At 39.3% G+C, this 24,408-nt stretch overlaps 1 protein-coding gene across 29 annotated transcripts in view; it reads right to left on the reverse strand.

Moving 5' to 3' along the window:
* The window catches only part of ENOX2 (ecto-NOX disulfide-thiol exchanger 2), a 258,718-nt gene extending 238,700 nt beyond the window's left edge, over positions 1-20,018 (reverse strand). For 3 of the 29 annotated variants that reach the window (XM_070258440.1, XM_070258439.1, XM_070258444.1), the window contains exon 1: positions 5,045-5,383. In XM_070258440.1, coding sequence (XP_070114541.1) covers positions 5,045-5,066 — 22 coding nt within the window. In that variant the 5' untranslated portion in view covers positions 5,067-5,383. Of the gene's footprint in view, positions 1-5,044; positions 5,575-18,203; positions 18,264-19,616 lie in introns of those variants that run through there. The other 26 variants (XM_070258452.1, XM_070258442.1, XM_070258450.1 and 23 more) reach the window with 21 other exon arrangements.
* Between the last annotated feature and the right edge of the window lie 4,390 nt (positions 20,019-24,408).

Below are 24,408 nucleotides of genomic sequence, written 5' to 3' on the forward strand. Positions count from 1 at the left end.
ACAGTTTTGAACCTTGACTTAGCAGGACAGGAGAAAAATTCTTTGGTGATGCAGTGTTTGAAGACCTGAATTTTGCATGTAAGGGCTAAATATGTACAAGGCACTAAGCTATGTGCTAAGTACTAGTAAAATAAGAATTTTAACTTTAATAAACTCAGTTTAGTGGGGGAAGATAGACCAAAAATGAGTATTATAATACAGTACCAGGTGTCATCTGAAGTGAACCTTAAATGTTGATTAGCTCGAGGGTTGTTGAAGATGTGGAAGGCAATTAAAATACAGAGAACAGTATGAGGAAAAGCACAAGAGCTTGAAAATTTGGAGTGTACCTGGCGACCCAGAAGTGGTCTAGGGTGGCTGGTGGATAGGGTTTAGAGAAGGTTGTATAGTGGGACACAGGGCTGTAAGTGCATTCTGGGTGCCTGGGACAAGACTGTGGATGGCTCTAAATTCCTCTTTGGAGAAAAAACCCCAAATCCTTTACAAGGTGTTTGAGGAGACTAGTGATATGATAAGATCTTCATTTTGGAAGAACACTAACAGCTAGGTATAAAATGGAGTGAGGAGAGAGTAGATGCAGGGAAGACGTGCTATGATTTGGTCATTTGGCTGCAAAGAAGAAAAACTGCACTCTGGTTGGCAATGTTTGTTCTTTCAAAAAGCTGAGAATTGAGAGAGAAACAACACAATATGAAGTTTCTTTTTTAAGCTGAAAATCTGGAGACAAAACTTGAGTAGCGGCAGTGCTCCGAAGCTGCTGGGGATGCAAGGATCCACCATGACTCTGGCAATAGAGAGTAGCAGCAATGAGGGTCAGAAAGAAAGTTGAATTTTCAGCCGTCTGGTGAACAGACAGCTCTACACTGTCTATGTCTTCTGAAGGCCTGGACACTGGGATATCTGCTATGGGTGGCACATGAGTGGTCAAATAGCTTCTTCAGTGAAGCGCCCTTAAAGAGATACAACATATTGCATAGTAGTTAAGGGCATAGGCTCTGGAGACAGACTTCCTGTGACAGAATCCTGATTCTACTACTTAGTAACTGTGTAACCTGGTAGGCAGATTACTTAAACTCTGTGTCTCAGTTTTTCTACCCTTAAGATGGAAATAATACTATCTACCTCATAGGAGTGCTGTGAAGGTTGATGAGTTCATACATACAAGCTATTTCTAACATGGCCTGGCACACAGTAAACACTTAATAAATGTTAGCTATTGTTATCATGTGTATGTGTGAGTGGGAGACACACTAAATTGTGCTATGTTCAATAATCCTTGAAGGCATCACTGCTATATCCAAGGGATGGTGATCAGTATAGTTTAGCAGCCCAAGGGGCATCTGCAGTATACTGTCCTGCATAGACAGTATGCCTTAACTACTACTCATAATGAGTATCTTAACTCTTTTTTGGAAGAAGACAGATACAAGCAAGTTTTTAAATTTGTAAATATTCTTAGTGATCCCCTTAAGTAAGCTAGTAAGCTCTAGCACACCACTGGCTGATGTACACTAGTCCTTATACCCCCATATATAAGACTTGTTTTTCACTCCCCTAAAATGCACTCAACAGTGTACTGACAGAAAATCCATCAGACGACCAACTTCAGCTCTCTAAACAGCCAGAACCTAGAAATGGACTCCCTCTCTAATTTTTCCTGGTCTCAAACAGCACAGAAAAAATATTATTTTGCAGATGAAAGACATTTTCTTTCACCTATCAGAAAATGTCAATCTCTTAAAAAGCCCTAAAAAGCTGCTTTTCATGTATATTTAGAGTGCTTGTTCCCAGGAAAAGGAATGGAGTGAGGGGTGTAAGCCAGAGCTTCCAACTGCACGGGAAATTTACCACCTGAAACCAAGTTTAACATGGAGCTTCCAATCATATGCCTAGTTCCCCACTTCTCCTCCCTCTAATCCTGACAGGTTCCCCCAAGTTCCCTCCTGTAGTTTTTTAAGCGTCAAATTCCATTTAAGTTTAAAGAATGACAAAAGGGCTTTATATCATCCTCTCTTCCTTTTTGCTAGAAGGGAATAATATAAGAATAGCTTTACTTTAAGATATGTTAAATTATAAAGATATCATCTTAGAGAAGAATAAATTCTAATTACACGGTATCTGAGACAATATATCCATTATCATATTTCTAAAAGTCTCATAAACAGGTCATAACAATACTTGCCCTATCTCTGGCTCATTTTCTTGACAACGTTCTCAAATATTTATTGTCAGATGCTGAAGAGTTCTCTATGGTGTGAGTATTCAGTCATTTCCCCAGTACATGGCACAGTCTCTAACAAATTCAGATCTAAGAATGACTGCTTCAAGAATGTTTCCTGAAGAGGTTTTAAACAACGTTTTACCAGAGAACTCACATGAGCTACTCGAGTATCTGGGTTCATCTGGTGAAGTGATAATGCAGTTTTACACAGTATTCCCTTCTTCAATGGGACAGAAAGTGTGTTTTTTTTCCTTTAAACTAATGAATTTAAAATTGAGAAACCATTTGGGAACTTAAAAAGATGAGAAAGCTGGTTTACTTTAGATAAATAGGTAGGTAGATAGATAGACAGATAGATTAGATGTGAGATAAGATAAACAGAGAAATGTCAAACTGAGTTAGCTGTATATTTTTTCTGTTGATCTGGATAAAATACTCAAATTTTAAAACATAAAGCACTTCACATTCATGGCCAATATATTTTAAAATACAGATACATTCATGAAAACAATCGTATACGTTTGTTAAGCAGAATTAAAAACACACTAGCTTATTTTAGAAGGAAAATATTCCACATTAATCTTTTAGATTGGAAAACATTTTACTTCCCAATAACTCACAAGACTCTACCTTCATTCATATTGATGAATAAATCAATCAAAACACTAATGTTTCTTTAGATATCTGTAAAATTATTCTGGAAAGCACTCACATAGTAAAATAAATGTTGGGTTAAAATAGTTTGGAAAAAAATCTCTAATTTTATCAAATAACACATTTTTTAAGTAAATGACTGAATTTAGTCTTCTTCACTAGTAGCTTAAGTCAAACTTCGCCTAGATCCATTAACTGAGTGGCAGCCTGGTGTAAGAGGGAGAAAAAAGCACAGATTCTTGAATCAGATCATCTAACCCATGAGTTCAGGCTCTGCCACTTGTTAGCTGTGAGACCTCGGGCCAATTACTTCTCTAAGTCTCAGTTTTCTTACCTCTGAAATGGAGATCACAATGCCACTGACCTCACACAGGGTTGTTTGAGTATAAACTGATCGAGTAAATGTTAAATCATTCTGTAAATGTTTAATACCACACCCACTATGAATCAATAACCAAGAACTATACTGTAATTATGTTTTTAATAGCATAAAACCATGAAGGAATTAAATATGTATTCACTATTAGCGTACAAATAAAGTTCAGTCATAAAAGCCACCTAGTAGGATTTGAAATTATTCATTAAGTCACTCTGAATTGAGAGATGGCAAGGAGATAATGTCACTATTTTTTTTTAACACAAACACTTTTATTAGCATAGAGAAGTTCTTCCCAGATATAGTAATTCCAGTAGCATAATAAAGTCCAAAATTTTTCACTGCCAGAAATTTAAACCAATAACACAGGTCCATGAGAAACCTCTGTTTAATGAACAAAGCAATATTTTCCATGACAATGTATCTATTTACTTTTGTAATGGAGAAAACGAGATATTCTCTGGTTTTAATCCAAAGAGAAAAACCTCAACAACTTCTCACATTAAAAATGTAGAGAGATGGCTCTTGTAGAGTCAAGCAAACATTGGAGTATGGAGAAAACATCCAACAAGCACAACTCTCCAACTCTTAGTGAACAAACCAACTGCTACCCAAAGAAGAAACTGAAGCTATAAATTCAAATAAACAGGCTGCAGGGAGACTACACAAACCTGCTGTTGCTTTAATTGCAGACAATTCAATTAAGCAGCTGTTGGTCCAGGCACTAAAGTTCACTGTATGCTCTTCAGTGTAACCTTGAAATATTGTCACTCACTCACTTCTCCACATCATCCGCATGCTGTCCAATTAATGAGGAACAAAATCAACTGTCAAACCACGCATCAAAACAGAACACAATCTTTTAGCTCTTAAGCACAGGAGCACAATATTTTAAGGACAATAAAGCAAGAATGGAGATGAAAGTCCTTGACAATAAATGATATTCAAACTTATCAAAACATGTGGTTGTAGGAACTATAAGCTTCTGTTCTGTTCAGCAAGAAAGTGAAACTTTTTCAAGGTTTTTTCATTTGGAAGGATCTTTTCTGTCTAACTGCTGTATAAGAAGCCTTTTAAACAACATTCACCAATACCTGATCAGTCTTCAAGTTCTTCGTTATTAGGGACCAACATGTTTCTGAAAGCTTAAGAGAATACTTAAGGAATACTTCCGGTCCAATACTATCTTATGATACAGATGGTTTGGAGCTGGCATTGTTAGCCTTACTGTTTCCAACACTTTTTTCTAGCAGAACAAACAACAATAATATATAATGTCCATCAATCTGAGTTAAATAAAATAAAAATAAATTTACCAAACAAATGTGTTCTGGAATGCTTCCTATTTGAAGTTACCTTACTCTTAACTATATCCCAAATCTAGACAACCAATTAACAAATACAGGAGTTAATAAACTCAAGAGAAACACAACATACTAAGTGTTCAAAAATTGCTTTTTGTTTCCAAAGCACTGTCTTCCGTACGAACACTCTAGGCTATATCACATACTACCAGTTGCAGACATAAGACTTAAGAAATTCAATACAAGACTACAGCAGAGAAGCATGCACAATTAAGAGATCGGAACTACCAATTTAACAGAAAACCCAGATTTTACACAGCAATCTGCTGAAAACATTATAGCTAGGGGCAGGCATGTTTTATGCAGCTATTTTCTTTAGCTCATTAGAACCTTATTTGTCCTTCAGTACAGTTGAACTGGAGATAAAAAAAGAGAGAAATGCACTTTGAAACAAAAGGGAAATTTCAGATAAAATAAAACATACTATACCTGTATATTGTACCAGGAACATCGTGACACTCTTCAGGGAACTGTTTCACGTTGTATCCTACTGTGAGTTATTCTCTTCTTACTCTCTTCTCTCCACCAAAAAAAAAGCCAAAACACCCCAAACCCCTACTACACACTAGCCCTAACCCACCCCCCCATTAAGGAAAAAAAAAAAAAAACAGCTACAATTCAGCTCAGATCCTATGCTTCTGTTTAGCTCAGCTCCAGCCGAGCAACTGAGCTCTAGCAACGGAGCATAGGGAGGTGGATTCTGATGCCAGTAGCACTTCCATCCACTTCACTTACACAAAAGCAGGCAGTGGAAAATCCAGGAGCCTTGAAGACAAGGGCTGGAACTGGCTTTTATGAATTGCTATTACTGCATGTGTCACCATCCATCTCCAATGACGGACACTTATAGGCTGAATTGGAAGTGGAGGGGGTGGGGTGGAGGAGGTTGGAGAGCAGGTGGAGAAGCAATTAGCAGTATGTTCATCGGAGAATTCGTTCGGGATTTCATACATCAGTGCCTAAAGAACAGCATGCAGTTGACAAATCAGAACTTTACAATTTGCATGCCTTAGAAGAAATCTTAGCTTGCAGCCCCAAACAAAATAATGTTTGCCCACTCATAGAGCATGGAAAGTCACCTCTCTCCTTTCTCTTTCCTCCAGCTATGCTTGTTCCTGAGAAATCAACATTCAGAATGAATATTTGCTAATTTTCCCTAAAGAATTGTATTTAAAAGACTGGAAGCAAAGGAAGTATAAAGAAATTAAATTATATTGAACACGGCATCTCTTAACAAAGAGGCAAGAAGCTAATTATTTTAAGCAAAGTTTTCATCCCTAGTCCCTTTCGCCAGGTACAGCTTTCACACCTATAACCAGTGGATCACACAACTCTTGTGCATATATTTAACAGTGAAAAACAATTTATGTATTCCTAAAAATAATTCAGTTAAAGTCAAGATGAAAAGTTAAAACTCATGTGCAGGACTCTCTCCATAGGTGACCTTAAGAAGGCACTTTACCTGTAAGTGCTTCAGTTTTACCCATCTGCTAAACTGAAGCACATTCTTTCAGACTGATTCAAAATTTATCATGAGTAGCAACAAAAAGGAGATAGGCTCTTAGGAAGGAAACATGACACAACTGAAGGAGTACTGGCGCTGGGTCAGGAAACCTGGGTTTAGGTTCCAATTCCACAACTTTCTAGCTCTGTTACCCTGGACAAGTCCTTTGAGTTCTCCGAGTCTAATCGCCCTTATCTATAAATTGGACATAATAGTACCTATCTTGACTGTTTCACAGGATTGCTGTGAAGAGCTAATGAGATAATAGGTATGAACACCCTTTTGTAAATTGTAAAGGGCCATAAAATTGTATGGGGTTATTATTATTATACTCTGAAACAAATCTTTCCTAAATGACTGAAGTGAGGCACCTCTATCACATAAGGAAAACAAAAAGAAAGGACCAATATAATTTCAGGAAACATTCTCCAGTTCCTCCAATTTTAAAGTTAGAAGGGAGCACTGTTTGCTCTTAAAATTCCACAGAGGGGAAATTTTTTGAAAAGAAAAATATAAAAATCTGATATATAATACATCAAACGTTTATTAAAGAAAACTGAAGCCCTCTAATCCCTTCCTTCCTTTCTGGAAAATCAGTCCATTTCTCTTTGTATGGTCTAGTATTATGTCCCATCTAGAATGCAAGGGTATGAACATCGCCTTTTGTTAAATCTTTCTATTAACCTGGTACATCCTCGCTGCCCAGTCTGTGGGGAAGAATTCAGGTTGATTGGCTACATCTAAATCCACAAGGTAAAAATCCAAAGTCATGCTTTATGAGGCTCCAAGCTGCCCTGATACTATATATACAGTGACCAGCTGGCTTAAGCTGGGACACAATTTTAGCACATGAAGTCCTGGGGTGGCCACACCTGGGGTACTAAATGATCCAGGCAATGTTTGGGGACCTTTGGTTCAGCCAAATCCCACATGTCCTGATTTCCATCTGTATGTTGGTTACCCAAGTGTGTATCTTTTCACATGGTCCAATCCTGAAGCAGCCAAAGAAAGGTGGGAGCTATAGCAGAAATATCAGATGTCAGCTCCCCTTGGCCCCCTCCAACGCCATCTGCGTCCTTAAACAAGTGCCCAGCTCACCTCCTGTGAGAAGAAAGAAAACTTTTTCTAATTGCCCCCTTGAATGTCATTGCCAACACTGAAAATGTCAATAAAATATGTATCCAAAATCTATGTTAAATCAATGTGGAAAAATGGATAATATGAATCATGAAGAGTTAGGTGACTGGTTGCTAAGAACAAGTTAGCCCTTAAAAGGGGAAAGGGGAGAAGAGGGCAGGGAGTGGAGAAGAGAGGAGAGGGCATGGGGAGAGTGAATGAATCTAAAGTGAGACCTTTTTTTCTAAACAGAAATACACTTGCTGGAATCATCCAAAACCTCACTTCCGGGAAAGTGCCTGCCTTCTGAGATATTGAAAATGGTCCTTTTACCACCACAGCTGCAATCCCAGCCTTTCAACTTCTAGGTAAACAGTCAAGGGCTTGAAAACGCACTGGCAGCTCTAGCACCAGAATTCATTTTCCTTTGGCATGCAGAAAGCCAGGCAGGTGGAACACAGTTTTCCAGGGGCCTCATCACTGCAACCCTCTACCACAGCCTCACCTGTGGCATGGCTGGCCACTAAAAAAGGTGTCAGCCCAATTTTAGGTCTGTCAAAGGAGGCTTGCCTGAGACTTTTAAAACCACAACCATTTGAAGGGGACAAAGACTGTATTTCAGAATCAGGCTGCTCTGCCTTTGGACATTGCAACTGAACTCCTTCACATATTTAAGCTTGAAATTCATATTCCTCAAGTTCCTCAGAAGGGCCATTCAAACTAAAGGTATAAGGACAGGAAAGACAATTATTTGTTAACTTGTTTTCCGACAGCAAACAGATGAGGATCATATCAAGAACATGACTGTATGCCCAAAAGGCAATGAGGTGGGAGGCAGCAGTTTCAACTCAGATTAGCAAGAACGGAAATGAAACATCACAGCATCCTGATAAAAACAAACACACAAACATATACACCCCAAAAAACATTGCAAGTTTCCATTATCCTGACTTCAAGCTCCAGACTGTAAGCACTAATGATTCTATAATCCACCCGAGCTCCTTCTCAGCAGCTGTCATCAAGCCTGACTGATCTTTCCAAATGAATTCCCACTGTTAACCACCTTGGATTCCGAGTGTTTCTGTCAAAAACAAAAATCCCAGTGGAAGATTTCAAAGAAGCAAGAACTTGAACCAAACCATGAATCTAAAACTGGGAGAAACAATACTAATTTGCTAAACTCCAAACAAAATAGAAATGTTAACAGTTTGAAAGCCACAGTAGCTAATGGATTGATATGAACCAGAACAGAGCTTCATGTTTTCTAAGTCAATCAAACTTGTACCAAACCCTGAGAGTTCAATCAGTTCAAGCTCCTGCAAAGAACACGCATCAAGACTAGGTTTTACCTGCCTGAGAGCCCACAAAGGAACCACTGAATGAACACTAGACAGGGAGTTGGGAGAACTGGGTTCTCCTGATTTTTTCAGTGTGACCTTGGTCAAGTCACTTATACTGTCTTAGCCTTAGCTTGCTTGAAACGGCTGGCCCTTACTTATCAATATCTAACAGTCTATGCCAATTGTGAAATTTAGTTTAGCGACAAAGTAGATGATGTCACAATTTGGTCCTAATCTCCAGGAAGCAGAGGTATGGACCACTCCAACTCTCCTAAGGGTTCATGTTTCTAGCTTATTTTGAAATATGCTTCACATAAAAGTTGGGCAACTGTCCTTGCTCAGGCTTGGGAATAATCAGCCTAATATTCTCTTTCAGAATGTTTCTCTTCAAAAAAATGTTTTAGGAGCAGTTTGTTTTCCTCAAATGAAAGCTACAGGTGAGTGGTCTGGTCCCAAAAAGGAAGAAGGAAGGAAAGAAAGTGATCTAGAATATGCTGAGCACGTATTTCATGCAAGACACGGCATGATACTTTACAATATTTTTTAATTAGTCCTGAAAACATAGCTATATAGTCAGTATTATTATCCTCATTTTATAGGCGAAGAAACTGAGGCTTATGATGTTAAGTGACTTGCTTACAGTCACTCAACTGGTAAGTGATGAACTGGGATTTGAACTCAAGCAAACTAAATCCATTCCTATACCAACATTCTAGTGATTAAAGTCTGAGTGACTAAATTCCTTCTTAATTCAGTGATTTAATTGGACTTGCTTAGTGAATAAATCACCTGCTGAGTCAATACAGTGAAAGTATACTTCCTTGCATTTATACTGGGTTGATAATTTTTCTTTTTTTAATTTCATCTGACAATGTGGTTAAGAACACTGGGCCCTGAAGTCAGACAAACCTGAGTTTCTTGAATTCTGGCTTACGGACAAGGTACATAACCACGCTGAGTGTCAAGTTTTCTTATCTGGAAAATGGGAAAAGAAGTAGTACCTGCCTCACTGGGTTGGTGGAAAGCATTAATGATGTGATAGCAGCTAGCACAGTGCTTGGCATAAAATAATTACTCAATAAATGCATATTAGAGCTATCCTTGCATTCATAAACAACAGAACAAGGAAAGGCTATAAAGAAAAAGTAAACTAGGATTCATTGAACTCAAGTGCTCTTTGTCCTGTAACACAGATTTAGTTTGAAAGAGGTTTTCAGTGGCCCACCCATACCGTCTAAAACTAAGCTGTATCTTCTAGTAGATTAGCATATTCATGAAGAAATATGAATATACTAATTGGTGCCTAAATAGTAGCAAGGAGACTTACCATGTGCTCTGCTGAGCAGTAATTGTCCCTAGTTTCCTGGAGCCTGTCCTTCTAAAGAGAGGGGTGGAAAGTAGCAGATAGAAGTACTGCTGAAGGACCAAGTGGGCTAAGATCCCCTACTTCCCCCAATTCTTCAAGCCCTAGCTTCTCTCTCTCCCATTCACTTGTGGTCCTCTTCTCATATACTCCTCTCCTCCTTCAGTTTATTCTAGTTTTATTGTAATTCTTCCCCTAGTTCTAGCTCTGTCTCTGCTCATCAGCATCAAGTGGTATTTATGGAATGTGTGTCTGGCACTGAACTAGGTGAAGTAGAGGGGCATTCAAAAGTTAATCAAAGAGACATGTGTTCCATGGCCAAACAGATCTAAGACAAACAGGTAGAACAGAGTTCTGGCAACACAGTAAATGCAGGTATAAATGGATGATTCGGTTGATTTCAGAGCACAAAATAGTTTGTTCATCTAGTTAATGATATGCATACTGAAGAATTTAGAATTGTACAGTTGTCTGCAACTTAATCTGAAATGCATAAAAAGATGGATAAATGGATGGATAGGTGATAAAGCAAATAGAATGAAGTGTTAATTATAGAATCTAACTGGTGGGTTAAGAGGTGTTCACCATACAATTCTTTCAACTTTTCTGTATATTTAAAAATTTTCATCATAAAATGTTGAGGAAAAAAGGAGAGGAGTAGGGAGTACATCTTTTTCAACCTCTAATGTTTCAGAAGAAAATAATCATATTTATATAGAGAATCACAAATCAAATAGTGAAAAATGTTAAAAGCTAGTGAATCTGAGTGAATGGTATATGGGAGTCCTTATATGATTCTTGTAATTCTTCTATATTTAAAATTATTTCAAAATAAAAAGTTAAAACATTGTTTGTTGAACACTAGTGTCTCAGTTGCCATTTTTAGTAGAAAGAGTATTAGGTCACTAGTAGTAGAGAAATTGGAAAGAATGGGGGAACAATAATCAACCTACAGATATACCTTCGGTGCCTACTATATGCAAGACACTGTGGGGGATTCAAAGAGGTAAAAAAACAGAGTCCCTGCCCCGAGAGGGCTCACAGTGTGGGTGAGGAAATGTCAAAGCAGTCTGAAAGAGTAACTGGCTGGAGCAGAGAAGTTCTGTAAGAAAGAAGTATGAAGATTGGAAAGGTAGGTTGGAGCCAGACTGAAGAAAGTACGGAATGCCAGCCTAAAGAGTTTGGACTTCATCCTACATATAATGGGAAGCCATTTACAGTATCTGACTCAGGGAAAAGATAGGCTCTAAAACTGATTGGCGGAACAGTACAATTTGTTTGGGCACAGGTATCTTCAACACGCATTTGTTTTATATTCATATACTTCTGGCTCTTATATCTACTTCTCGTATCTGCATGCGGCTTTTAGGGACTTTCAAGATTCTGGATACTGCCCATTTTTTAAACAGCCACTTCTTGCCACCTCTTCAGCCTCTGTCCCTTTCCCTCCCCAGCCCCGAAGGGGAGCTGAACAGCACTCACCTCAGCCCTGCGGATAGTAAGCAATAAATAAGCCTCATATAGTTGTTTACACTAAGCCGTTATGCTTTGAAACTCTGATTTCCTTCATGATAATCAAGCCCCAATCACTACTAGGATCATTGATTTGAGTTAGAAAAAATGAATATTCAGCTAAGCAACATGTGAAGGAGTGCAGGAAGGTATGTCTCGTGTGTAGAAGGAAACACTTGTTCAAAGTGATCTTTGTATACTGAAAGAAAACCTAGCGGAGATGGTATTGCTGAATAGTGGCAAGTGATTAGGGTAAGACCTCTCAAAGACTGCCAAATTAAAAGGTGAACATTCTCTGTTTTTTTCCCCATAAAGCCCATCCTCCAATCATGTTACTCTTCCACTTAAAACCCTGTGCTGGCTCACCCCTGCCTACAGGATAAAGGCCAAGCTCCTTACCAAGCAGACCTCCTTCACCAACTGGCCACAGGATATCTTTCCAGATTCTTATCCTGTCCCCTCTCCCACACTCCCATTGGTTCATACACATTATCTTACTCTTTTCTAAACTATCCATTTTTATACATATGACTGCCTCGCATGTGTTGGTGGTCCCTCTGCCTGGAATACTTGCTCACCACTTCTTTGTCCACCTAGATTCCAGGCAATGCCCACTTATCCTTCATGATTCAGCATAGTGAGACTCTGGCCTTTAAGTTACACTGTGAGCTCCTTAAGGGTAGGAGGGACTACTTCTAATACATCACTGTATTCCTAGTGCTTAGCTTAGGGTCTGGTCCTGTATATGTGCTCAAATGTCCATTGAATGAATGAGCTTTATATCAAGTGCTCCTTGAATTCAAACTCAGCATCTCTTGAAAGGTGAAAATTAGATTATGTAACCAAAGTAATCCTGGTGAAGTGTGTTCGAGGACTTGACTGAAGAAGAAATGGTAAGAGGACATATTATGGGGCCTTACTGTGGGACAGTTTCTAGCCCAGGAAGCTCTAACTGGCAGTTGTTGCTGGCTAAAAAGAAGAGCAGCTGGAGCGGATGAGAAGGGCCCTTACTGGGGATTTCCCCATTATTATCTTTCACAGTTCACCACTGAAGCAATGTTGTTTATAGAACATTCTCCACACCGTGTTTCAACTCTTCTGAATTACAGCCAAACTTTCATTTGTGCTTTGCCTACAGATACATTTGAACAAGCCTTGTTAATGCGTAGTCATTGAAAGTTCTTCAGTTCTTATTCTCACCTATCATTATTACGCAGAGAATACCAAAGAACATTTTGTGGGTAAAGGACCACTGAAAAACTGAGAGCCAAAAAGGGGGGCAGGATGGAATTAATAAAAATGATCTTTTATTTTTCTCCTAGATTGCCAATATATTTCACCACACCTCCCATCCCACATTGTTTCATACCATGTATCAGTAAAGGCAAAAAAGAAAAATGAAGACTTTAGCAAAACTTTACATTTTGTAGGCAAGAAAAAGAGGAAGCAACAGAGGCCTGGAATAGAAATCTTTAGACATATGATCAGTCGCCACTTCTGGAAAGTAAAGATTTCGGCTGTTTTAAACAAATAGCAAAAGCAATTAGCCCTTTCTGTAGACTAAACTGAGGTGTATGCTGAATTAAAAAAAAATTGAGTCTGTTTTGATCTTCAAAAATGTCAAACTGGTAAACACTTTGCTTTTTTTGTACATATAAATCTAAGAGCCAAGCCTAGCTTGAGGAAGATTTAAGAGACATAAAATTTGTCTGAGGTGTCTGCCAAATCTCTGCAGCAGAGACAGAAACCCTGGAAAAGCTGACATAGTCATAACTCTTACAACATCCCCAGCAGGCTTGTGCAGGACTAGACGGACAGAAAGTCACCGTTCCTCCTCTCCAACTGTTTGTAAACAGAGAACTACATCATTTGCTTATCAGCTATCTAGCAGTTCATTTTTGCTTATATATCCCACAGAGGAAAGAGACAGAAAACGAAAGAACAAACCCCTATTGGCACATATCTCAATTTCCACCTGGGCAAATTTTCATTTATATGATGGGCCTGCTTGTTAAACTCTATTTCTTTCATTTGCTCTTGCACACTCATTCTGGTGTGTAACAGATCTCCTCTTTCTCTCTCTCTCTGCCTGGAAGGCATTAAAAGTGGGTATTTTTAAGTATCTAGCACAGTGCCTAACAGAGTGCTTCGCACATAGTACGCCCACAATAATGCATCTAATGAACTGAAATTCTAATTCCCATGTTCAACTTATCTGATGATGGAGCGGCAGAACTATAGATTCTTTTTCCTGAAGTATTGAAAAGTGACAATTCCTTACAAGGTAATATCATTTTATTCAGATGATTCATACTTAGGACTTCTGTCCTTTAAAGAGCATCCGTTTTTGCACAATGGGTATTATTTGTAAGGAAAATGAAGGCAAGACCAAGCTGCAGGATCCTGAATGACAAAATGAACACTGATACACTTTTTCACCTGATTGTATGTCGTTATGGTAATCCACTACATATGTCTAAGATCACTTAACAATGCAAGAATATAGTGCACACATGGGCTGCATTCTGTAAATAGGATTAACAGTTAAATTCAACCAAGGTCTTCCCAGGGGACAGATTGCTGGAAAATACATCTACATGACATTTAAAAAAATAAATTAACCAATGACATTGGCTCCCATGAGACACATTGTTTCTTGTACATTCAATTCTATCAGTTTTTCGTAGCTCTCTGCTGACATCCTCATCCCAAAAGACATAGAAATTCAAAACACAAAGAAAAACACAGCAATTGGAGCTATTCCGTCTCTCCTGCATGAAGTGTTATGTACACAAAGGAAAGATTTCTGTACATTAGCACAATGTGAACCATGACATGGTGAGATCGCATCAGTCTGGACTGCTCTTGTTATGCAGTGGTCACATATAACTCACCCAAGGGAATGAACAAAGTCTGTATGCATACTGACAAAGACTGGCACAGGCTGCAGGAAAATGAAGAGAGCTGTGTTATGGCAGAGGGTTTTGATTTTTTTTCCTATAAAAAATGTTATTATAATTATTTTTCTTCCAAGTTTTATTTATTTTAATTTTCCTCATCTGTAAAATAGGGATAACTTTTATGCATTTAATATTTCTACTTTTAGGATGAAATGTAATACTGGTGGATTGTCTGGCACACAATAGTTAATCCATACAGTCCACATCAACATTTGGCTAGCATTAACTAAACAACCAGGATGTGCCAGGCTCCGGTCTAAGACTCCAAGAAAAAGTACATTGTAGTAGGAAAAAGTGAGGCTGGCGAGAAAAGCAGGGAGCTGATTTTCAAAGGTTTTATAAGCCACTCTAAGAAGCTTGGATTGCATCTTGAGGACAATGGGCAGCCTTTGAACTATTTTATATAAAGTTGGATAGCTTCAGATCTGTGATTTAGAAAAATCATTGTGTCAGTATTGGTGGAGACCGGATTGGAAGGGAGGCAGACTAGAGGCAGTAGCAATCCAGGCTAGAAGTCATGTGTGTGTTGCAGGGGGCGGGGGGCAGTGTGCCCCAAACTAAGGCAATGGTAATAGGGGTAAATATGGGGAAAACATTTTTTAATAACTTTTTAAAAACTAACTAATATATCATTATAGATGATTAGAAAATAAAAATCTGCAAAGATTAAAAATAGAACTTATATGTAATCTTAGCATTGATAGCAAACCTCTATTAATATTTTTTGTGTGTTTACCATCACAGGATTTTTCCTATGTGTGTGTGTACACGTGCATGTGTGATATGTGTGTGCACGTTTAAACTGGATCTGTCAGCTTTATAAGCTCAATTTTCTCTAAATATATCATAAACAACTTTCCACAGCATTAAATATCCTGTGGTAACATCAACTTACATGGCTAGTTAGTAACCCAATTTATAGATGTACCATAGTTGATTTAATTTAAACCTCTAGTATTGGACATCTAAAATGTTATTTTTTTCTTTTTTCTTTTGCTTTTCTTTTTGTTTTTGCTATTATAAATAATTCTGGGATGGATATCCTGAGAGCTAAAATTTTGAAAACATCACATTTATTTTCTCAGCATAGAGCCCTAGAAGTTGAAGTGGTAGATTGAAAGCTATGTTCAATCTTAAGATTTTTGATACATATTGACAAATTGCTCTCCAGAAGGCTGTTTCAAATTACACTCCCACTAGCAGTGTCTATGAGTAGGAGGAGACCCATTTGAGAGTGATTTCAAGGATGGAGTCAACTGGACTTGGTGGGTGGAGAGGAAGGGATGGATCCTTGACAGAATATCAGGGCAGGAGCAATGTGAACTCTGTCAAGAGGAGCAAAGCAATGGGAAGGACTAAGGAACAGGTGGATGGGTGGATAAATGATGAGAAACAGAAAGGTAAGGTAACCACAGAAGGGAGGGGAAAAATGTGAAAAAAAAAAGAAACCTTTAGTGAAGTTATGTACCCAGGTCACTTTAATTTACTGCTTTGTTCAGCAAATGTAGCAAACAGTTAGTCTTTTGTAGCATTTGGCACTCTGTGGTACCAAGGTCCAGAGTTATATTCATGGGAATATGCTCATCCATTCTTTTCATCCAATAACCATCTATTAGGTGCCTACCATGTGCCAGGTGCTGTTCTGGATGCTATGGGTATGGAGGTGAGTGAGAACTGGCCCCTATGCTAAAGGGGATCACAGTCTAGAGGGGAAAAAGACATATCCACAGACCGACACACTATAGTGTGGTACAGGCTAGGACAGAGGTAAGTGCAGGGTCCTATGGAAGCCAGGGCCTAACATTGCTTTGTGTGTACATGCATGTGTGAGTGTCAGGGGTGGGATAAAGAGAGTTCAGGAAAGGCTTCACAGAGGTGTTGATATTTGAGTGGGTCTTGAAGAAGGAGTTCCTCACACGGCTAAGGGTCACAGATCATACTCATATTCCTCACCAGCGCCTTGAATATTTGTGACACTGCTCTAAAGGACACTCAGTAAGGCAGCAAAGATGCTTGTGTGTAATCCAAACCCATTCATGACAACAGCCTCCACTGTTACCTTAATGCATACATGTACATAGCCTGTTTGGGCAAGAATATGCTCATCTTAGAATATAAAGGATAACAGGCAAGTGACATACAGACTTTTAAAATAATTCTGATGACATTGATAGAATAATAACATTCACATCTACCAAGTCCTACTGATTCTACCTTCTAGATAGCTCTCAAATCTGTTCCCCTCTCTCTCATATCTTACTTCCTCAGGTCTTCATCATCTCTCTGTGGGACAGAGCACCAACCTCCTAACTGGTCATGCCCTCCTCCAGTACATCGTAAAGTGAAAACCTGATCACGATGCTCTTCTTCTAAAACATTTTAATGGTTTTCTATTGCCTACAGGAAGTATTTCCCGAACTTCAGTTATTTGAGTATTTCAGTATTGAGTATTTCAGTTATTTGAGTATTACTTGGTGATAGTCACACACTATGTGCACTAGTATTTAATATTTGTCTTTAAATCAACTTAAAACTGGTTCATCTTCTATTTTTACAAAGCTATATCCTAAGTACCCTTAGATTTGATTTCCAGTTCAGTTTTATCTTTTAAATGATGTATTAGAATATATAATTAATAAAATTTTTAACGTTTGTGGGAGTGCAACACAACCACTGCTGGCAGATGCCCTACCTTTTGAGAAACACTGGTCTATGAGGGCACATCCAAACTTCTTAGCCTTGAATTCAAGGTTCTTCATAAATCAGCCCCGACCTATCTTCCCAGACTCTTCTACCATTATACCTTCCTTTTCCCAAACAATCTGCACCCCAGACATGCTGAATTCCTCAATATTGCATGGACATGCCTTGCTCTCATATAGCCACATGTCTTTTACAGATGCTCCCTCTATCTGGAATGCCTCCCCTCCACTCTTCTCTGCCTGGCAAACTCATTATCCTTTAAGACCTATCTGTCATGTCATCTCCTCACAGAAGCCTTCTCCCTGACTCTGCCTTGCAGTTAGTCACCCCTTCCTTTATCCTTCCATAGCACTTTGTGCCTGTCTCTGTTATACACACTACATTACCTCAGAATTACAGGCATCCATCTCACCAACCAGACCCAGGGAGAGCTCACACCTCGTGCTCTGTTGCATCCCCAACTCTTAATGTGGCAAAGGTCATGGAGGAGACCTAGTGACCCAAAAGGTCATTTAAAATAAAAGCTAAAATAAAATAAACCCCAAAGCACTGTCCAGGTCCAAACAGCTTAGAGGCATGACATGCTTTATAAAGAGAATCATCTAATTCAGAAATAGCCATACTGACTATAGTTTTGGCAGACACAATTAGCTATGGCTGCAATAGCAGTTAAGCTAATTTGGTTTTGGCAGCTACTTTACAGCAGACACATACGGACACAGAAACTAAAAGTGAATCATTTGGGTTTCTGCCAGGACGATCAACTAGACTTCACAATAATCTCTCCTTTCCACAAATGGAAAGTCCAGAACAAAAGTGAACAGCGGGCCCAGCAAACCATGGTGGACAGACTTTAATGATAGTGCCTGGAAATTATAGGGACTCAATAAATAGCAGTCATTATAGTTGCCCAACGAAATGACTACAATTCAGATAATATGATGTACAAGGACAACAAATGCATTTCTTAAGAAAATAAACTTATGTCATCAGCCTTTAAAATTGAAATCTACAGAGTGTAGCTAAGAATAGCTACAAACAAAACAGTCTATAAGACAATGTTCTCCTAGGGTTTAAATTAAACTCACACCTGGAACGTACCACCACACTTCCTTGTGTTCTCCAAGAATTGATCTCAAATCAGGTTCCCCTAGGATGAGAAAACAAAAATCACTCAATCTTAATTTTTTGCCTTTAATTTTATTTGATACAGAATAATATCCAAACTATGTGGATCCTTCAAAGTGTCCTGTTATTATGACCCTATGCTTTTCAACGATATTTCTTTCCCAATCTATCCCTGTTGAAATCTTTTACTCGAGTCAGGCAAGCCCACCTGTCACGCAAACGCTCCCTCTTCTATCTACCCTTCTCAAATTCTAACTCCAGTATCAGGAAGCATTTTCTTATTCCTCTTTGCCCATTTCAAATCCCCTTTACTCTTCTGGAGGCCAAATTAAAATTCACCTCCTTCACAAAGCCTACCAGGATTGATCTGGAAGACAGATGAAAGTTTCAAGCCTTCAGCACTTTCAAGGTTAGGCTTGACCTTCCATAGATCAACCCCCAACCTCATCAGTATCCCCTTCCACTAACCCCTCAGCACTTTTTTCATGTGTTTGTAATAATAAAATAATCAATACAGTTTGCTTTGCACTGTCTACTTTATTCTGTAGTCAGTGTGCTCCCTACTTGTTAACATTAGTGCTATCAGTTCTTGCTGGAAATCCCTACAAAACTCGGTTTTTAAAACAGGTCTAAATTGCCTTTTACTCTCACAGAACACTGTACTGAATCTTAAACATGTATTTCTCAACTGCTGCGAGATTCCTTCCCTCTTCTGGTCCCCACCCCTTCTGGAAATCGAGGTGAAACCCTTTCCACTCGAAAGATCTGGTCACGCAAGTGCTGGGTTGCTGGAGGGGTCAATAAAGAGATGGCAATGATCTTTATCTCACCATCAAGGAGGCAAAGTGAAAATTTGACAAAAAGTCACGCTCTGAGCGTGGCAAGAAATTCCCACGCCCCTAGAGGAAATAGAGAGTGTGTGCACTGTGAGGGGTGTGTGCCCAAACCTGAAATGCAAATTGAGGGAAGAGAGGAAAGAGATCAAACAACTCCTCTAAGCAATAAGAAACAGAGTCCACACGCCGCATGGGGAAGATCCTGGTCGAGAACCCTAACTTCAGACCTCTGAGGAGGCACAAGGCGGGGCGGGGGGGGCGGATGAAGGGGTGCCGTGGTGGACAAAGAAAGATAGCGAGCGGGTTGTGGGGGGGCGGGGGAGAAAAAAAGAGAGCGCGCTCCCGAGACTCACGGGAACGGGCGCGGAAAGCTCAGAAGCCCACCCCCGACTCCCAGTCCCCACACCCCCTCTCCCGGAGAGGCGGAGCTGGGCGGAGCTAGGCGCTGAGGAAAGCGGTCCCGGAAGCACCCTCCTCCCTAGGCCCCCTCGGTCCCACAGTCCCCAGCCACAGCCGCTCAGGCTTTCTGCCTCTCTGACCTCCAGCTCCCCGGCTACCGAAGCGCTACTCCTTATACAGCCGCGGAAAATCGGGCCGGCGCGGCAGCTCCTGGGCGGCTAGTGCCCTCACGCGCCGCGCAACTGTCTTCTGAACTCCCCGCCACGCGTGAGCCCGCTTGGGCCCGGCACCTCAGGCCCAAGGCTGGACGCTCACCCACACCGTGGCGGCTGCGGCGTCTCCTATTGGTTCCTGGTCACCAGGGAAGCCGGAGGCCCAAGCCTTCTCCTCATGGGAAATGTAGTTTCAGGTCGCTAGAGGCTGTTCTACCTGGGGTGCGGGATCCAATATTGGTATTGGCAGAGAGAGTCAAGTGAAGACAAGAGGATTGTGGGAGACGGAGTCGAGACACTTCTTTCTATATACCCACAATTCCTCCCTCCGGTCCGATGGTCCCCACAGTTCAAATGGAGGAGAGTATTCTGGGTGTTGTAGTAGTTTGGAGCGTACTGTCTTACAAAATCTCCCTTCTTTAGGGTATTGAGTTGTGCTTGTGTGGGACAGATGAAGGTTCTAGATTTATTTCACTGTTGGTTAAGGTATTAGCATTTTGGAAGAAGCTCGTTGTATCGTGATTTGAAATTTTCATTGAGTTTTGATTGACTTTTAAAAAATGTTATTTATGCGCTGATAAATTTAGAATTTTAAATGGTCCTTTAAAACTATCAAAATGTGTTCTGTCTAACCCATCTGCGTTAGAATCACTTCAAAGGTTCTGGAAAAAAATTTATATTTTGTTTCTAATTGGCAATCCTATTTTTTCCTTTGAAATGGTGTCATAACAGGCATAGAAATGTGATCTATGAAAAGTCAGCCCAGAAGAAGCCTATTTAACCCATAATGAAGCCGCATTGTTGCCATGAATAATAGTGGCCACGTACACTGGTGTAATGCAATAGTTTAGAACAGATAGACAATACTACTTGAATAATAAGAAAAAACTGTATACGTCTTTAAGAAACTATCTTTTTAGTAAAAAAAAAATATATGTTAACAGAGGTGGATAAAGCAATAAGCGGGGACACCTAAGCACTTTCAAGTGATTTAAAGGGTGAAGAAAATGGTTGTTCATTAGGGCTAAAATCACTCCTAACTTTTGACTTTTCTTTGTTAGGGACGAATCCTTGTAGCTGAATGGGCTGTTACAGTTGTGTTACTACAATTTTACTGATAGGGACAACTTTTTTCTCACAAAAGAAATAAAGGGAAAGAAAAAGGAATTGCATTTTGCTAAGGTAATTGCCTAAAATTTTAAAAAGAGAAGTGAAGGAAAAAGAGGATTTAATAGATTCAGTAATTTATTCAGCAAACTGCTTTGTGCGAGGCACTAGGCTAGGCACTATTGCTACAGAATTGGAAAACAGTCGTTGCCCTCAAGTACCTCACAATCTAGGAAGGGAGATATACAGTGTGCAAAGAGTTCTAAAAAGGTCTACATAGCGTTCCATAGGACCATAGAGGAGGAAGAACTCATTCCTCTTCTGCAGGAAATCATGTTTGAATGATAAGACTTGAAGAACTAGTAAGATATTTGTCAGTTTTGGGGCATGGAGGTCAACCACATTCCATACAGAGAAATAAGAATGGGAACCAAAGCAGAAACCAAAAAACAAAACAAAACAAAGTTCCATATTTCAGGAACTAGATTAGGTAGAAATAGGGGGCCTATACAAATGAGTTCAAAATTTAACCTGAAAGCAGTAGAGAACCATGAAAGGATTTTAAGCAGGGAAATGGTATGATCAGATGGACTTGGTGATAATTTGGACATGGAAAGTGAGGGAAAGGGAAGGGGTTCTGTTGTGACTCCCAAGTTCTGGTTTGGAAGACTGCGTGTATGGTGGTACCATTCATTGAGATAGGAAACCCAGAAAGAGTAGCAAGTTTTGTGAGGGATAGGAGGAATTCAGTTTTGGACATTTATAATTTGAGGAGTCTGTGGAACATTTGGGTGGAGATGCCTGATAGGCTGCAAGGAAATGTACGTCTGAAGCACAAGAGAGAGGTCTAAACATTTGGGAGACATCAGTATGTAGATGGTAATTAAATAAGCAAATATGGATTAAATTTCACTCAGAGAGTGTTTAGAATAGTAATTTTTAACAGGATAAAGACTAAGTAAGGAACTCTAGAAAATAATGATATTCAAGTGGTAGGTAGAGGAAGAGGTGCCTTCAAAGGAAGCTGAGAAGAAATGGCCAGATAGATGAACTGAGAGAAAACAAAGTAAAATTACCAGAATATAGCACAGAGAGGTCCAATGAGAGAAGGATAGAAGAGTAACAAGGAACTGCTCATTCATCTATTCAACAAACATTTATTGAGTACTTAGAGCATTCCTGGCATAGTTCTAGATGTTGGCAATAGAGAAGTGGGGAAAAAACCCAGATAACGTTCCTGCCCTTTGGAGCTTATATTCTAGTAGCGAGAACCATCAATAAACAAATTAGTTATTAACATACATAGCTGTGACAAGTAATATTTCTGTAAGGCTTGTTAGAATCTGTGTGTGTGTCTGTGTGCTTATGCATACAAAGGTGAAACTCTTGATCTATTGTTGTAGAAAGTATGCTTGAAAATATATCCAGGAAACGAATACTTGAGTATAAGAAGATGAATTTGTGAAATAGTGGCCCACGGTAAATCAGTCTAGCTGGATTTATAGATCAATTAGTAGGTCAAGGTTAAGGCTCTATCAAGAGCCAGTGTACAGCTCAAGTCATGGCCAGGGTTCAGGTTTATAGTGTGAAATGTGTTTGGCTTCAGTCTTTCCTTCGGTTAAGGTTCAGTCAATTTGTCACTATTTTTACAAGTCAGTGTGGATCCCTGGTTAGAAGACCATGGAGCCACGTTTAGAGCTCAGCCTGATACCAATGTTAGGGCCCAGAGTTATAGCTATGGTTCAATCTGTGACAAGGATCAGAGTGCATTTCTGACCAGTGTGAAAGCTCACTCTGAGGCTGCCATCAGTCAGTGTGGCCTGTATTATACCTCATTGTAAAGTCAATGTACAAGATTTGGGTTCAAATTTTGACCAGTATTAGGATTTAGTCTGCATGTAGGAAGAGGCCTCACTCTAAGATCAGTGTTGGGGCTCAGTCTGTAGACCAGCCTTACACAGACCACAGCTAGGGTTAGGGCTCAGCTCAAGGTTTGAATTTAGTTTTTTGTCAGTGTTGGAAACACTCTTAATTCTAGGTTTGGGAATCAGTAAAGGCCAGCATTATGGCTTTGCTGGGGCTTACTGTTTATGCTGATTTTGTTGCCTGCGGAAAAGCTAAATAAGAATTTGAACAGGATTTATGTTCACTCTTTGATCAGGTGAAGTTTCAATTAGTGTTCATGGTTGAAGTTTATTCTTGGTCTAGCATTAGGCCTCAGTCTGTGGCCAGTGTTAAGGCACAGTCAGTGTCTAAATTTAATATTCAGTCTGTTGACATGTTATGACATTACCTGGATGTGCCCGAGAGTTTGTCTCAGACCAAAGTTAGCATTTCACCCATGGACAATATTAGAGTATAGATTGTGGCCAGGATTTCAACTATGAATATGAACAGGATTTGAGATGCATATTTGGCCAGAGTATGTCCAAGGTATGTTTTCTGACTTTAGCCAGTGTCAGGGTTCTGTCTTTGTTGGTAGCCCATATCAGGAATGGTCTGTGGAGGTAAGTCATGGTGGCCAGTGTTGTACCTCATTCTGCAGCCAGAGCATGGCTCAGTTGGTGACCTGTGTTAGCACTTCAGCTTCGCTTGTATCAGAATTGACTCTGCAGGTAGTGGTCCAATTTTGGTTTTGTGTAGAGTTTTTGTTCACTGAGTGCTGGTATTGGTGCTATCTGATTAAGCTTTTATTTTTCTATTAACATTTTGGTTTATATAATTCCAGGGTTGTTCCATATACGATACGCTTATTTTTGCTTACTTAGACACTTGAAGGAGGCTGATAATTAGTAGCTGGATTGAGTTTGGGGACAACAATTTGTCAAACATTTTTAGAGAGGTTCTTTAATAATGATATGAATTTTAGAGAGCTCTGGCTGTGGCAAATACTGTTGATTGGTTAACCCAATACCTTTAAAGCACTCTTTTTCCTTATCTTCCTCAAAATACAGACTCTAAAAGCTAACACTACTTTTCTCAGGTGCTTTTTGCATCAATGAGGCACAAAAAGAAATACACCTTGACTTATGGAAAAATTTATTTTGCTGATTAAGGAGAGAGATATCATGAACAATGTCCTTCCATTTTTTAAAGCTTCATTGAGGTATAATTAATATACAAAAAATCCATATATTTAATGTATACATTTTGATGAGTTTGGACATATGCATATACCCATGATACCATCACCACGATCAAGGCACTAAACATATACATCACCTTCAGACATTTCCTTGTGTTCTTTTGTGAGTTTTTATTTTTGTGATAAGAACATTTAACATGAGCTCTATCTTCTTAACATATTTTAAAGTACACAAGGCCATTTTTTAAACTATAGGCACTATGTTGTAGAACAGATCTCTAGAAATTATTCGTCTTGCAAAACTGAAACTTTATACACATTGAGCAACAACTCCCCATTTCCCCCTCCCCTAGTCCCTGGCAACCACCATTCTACTCTCTGCTTGTATGAGTCTGACTATTTTAAATACCTCATATAAGTGCAATCATGCAATATTCGTCCTTCTTTGATTGGCTTTTTCACTTAAGTCCTGTACCTCACAAATGGTTCGATTTTCTTCTTCTTTAAGGCTGAGTAATATTCCATTGT

This window comes from Equus caballus, chromosome X (assembly GCF_041296265.1).
Source record: "Equus caballus isolate H_3958 breed thoroughbred chromosome X, TB-T2T, whole genome shotgun sequence".
Classification (NCBI taxonomy): domain Eukaryota; kingdom Metazoa; phylum Chordata; class Mammalia; order Perissodactyla; family Equidae; genus Equus; species Equus caballus.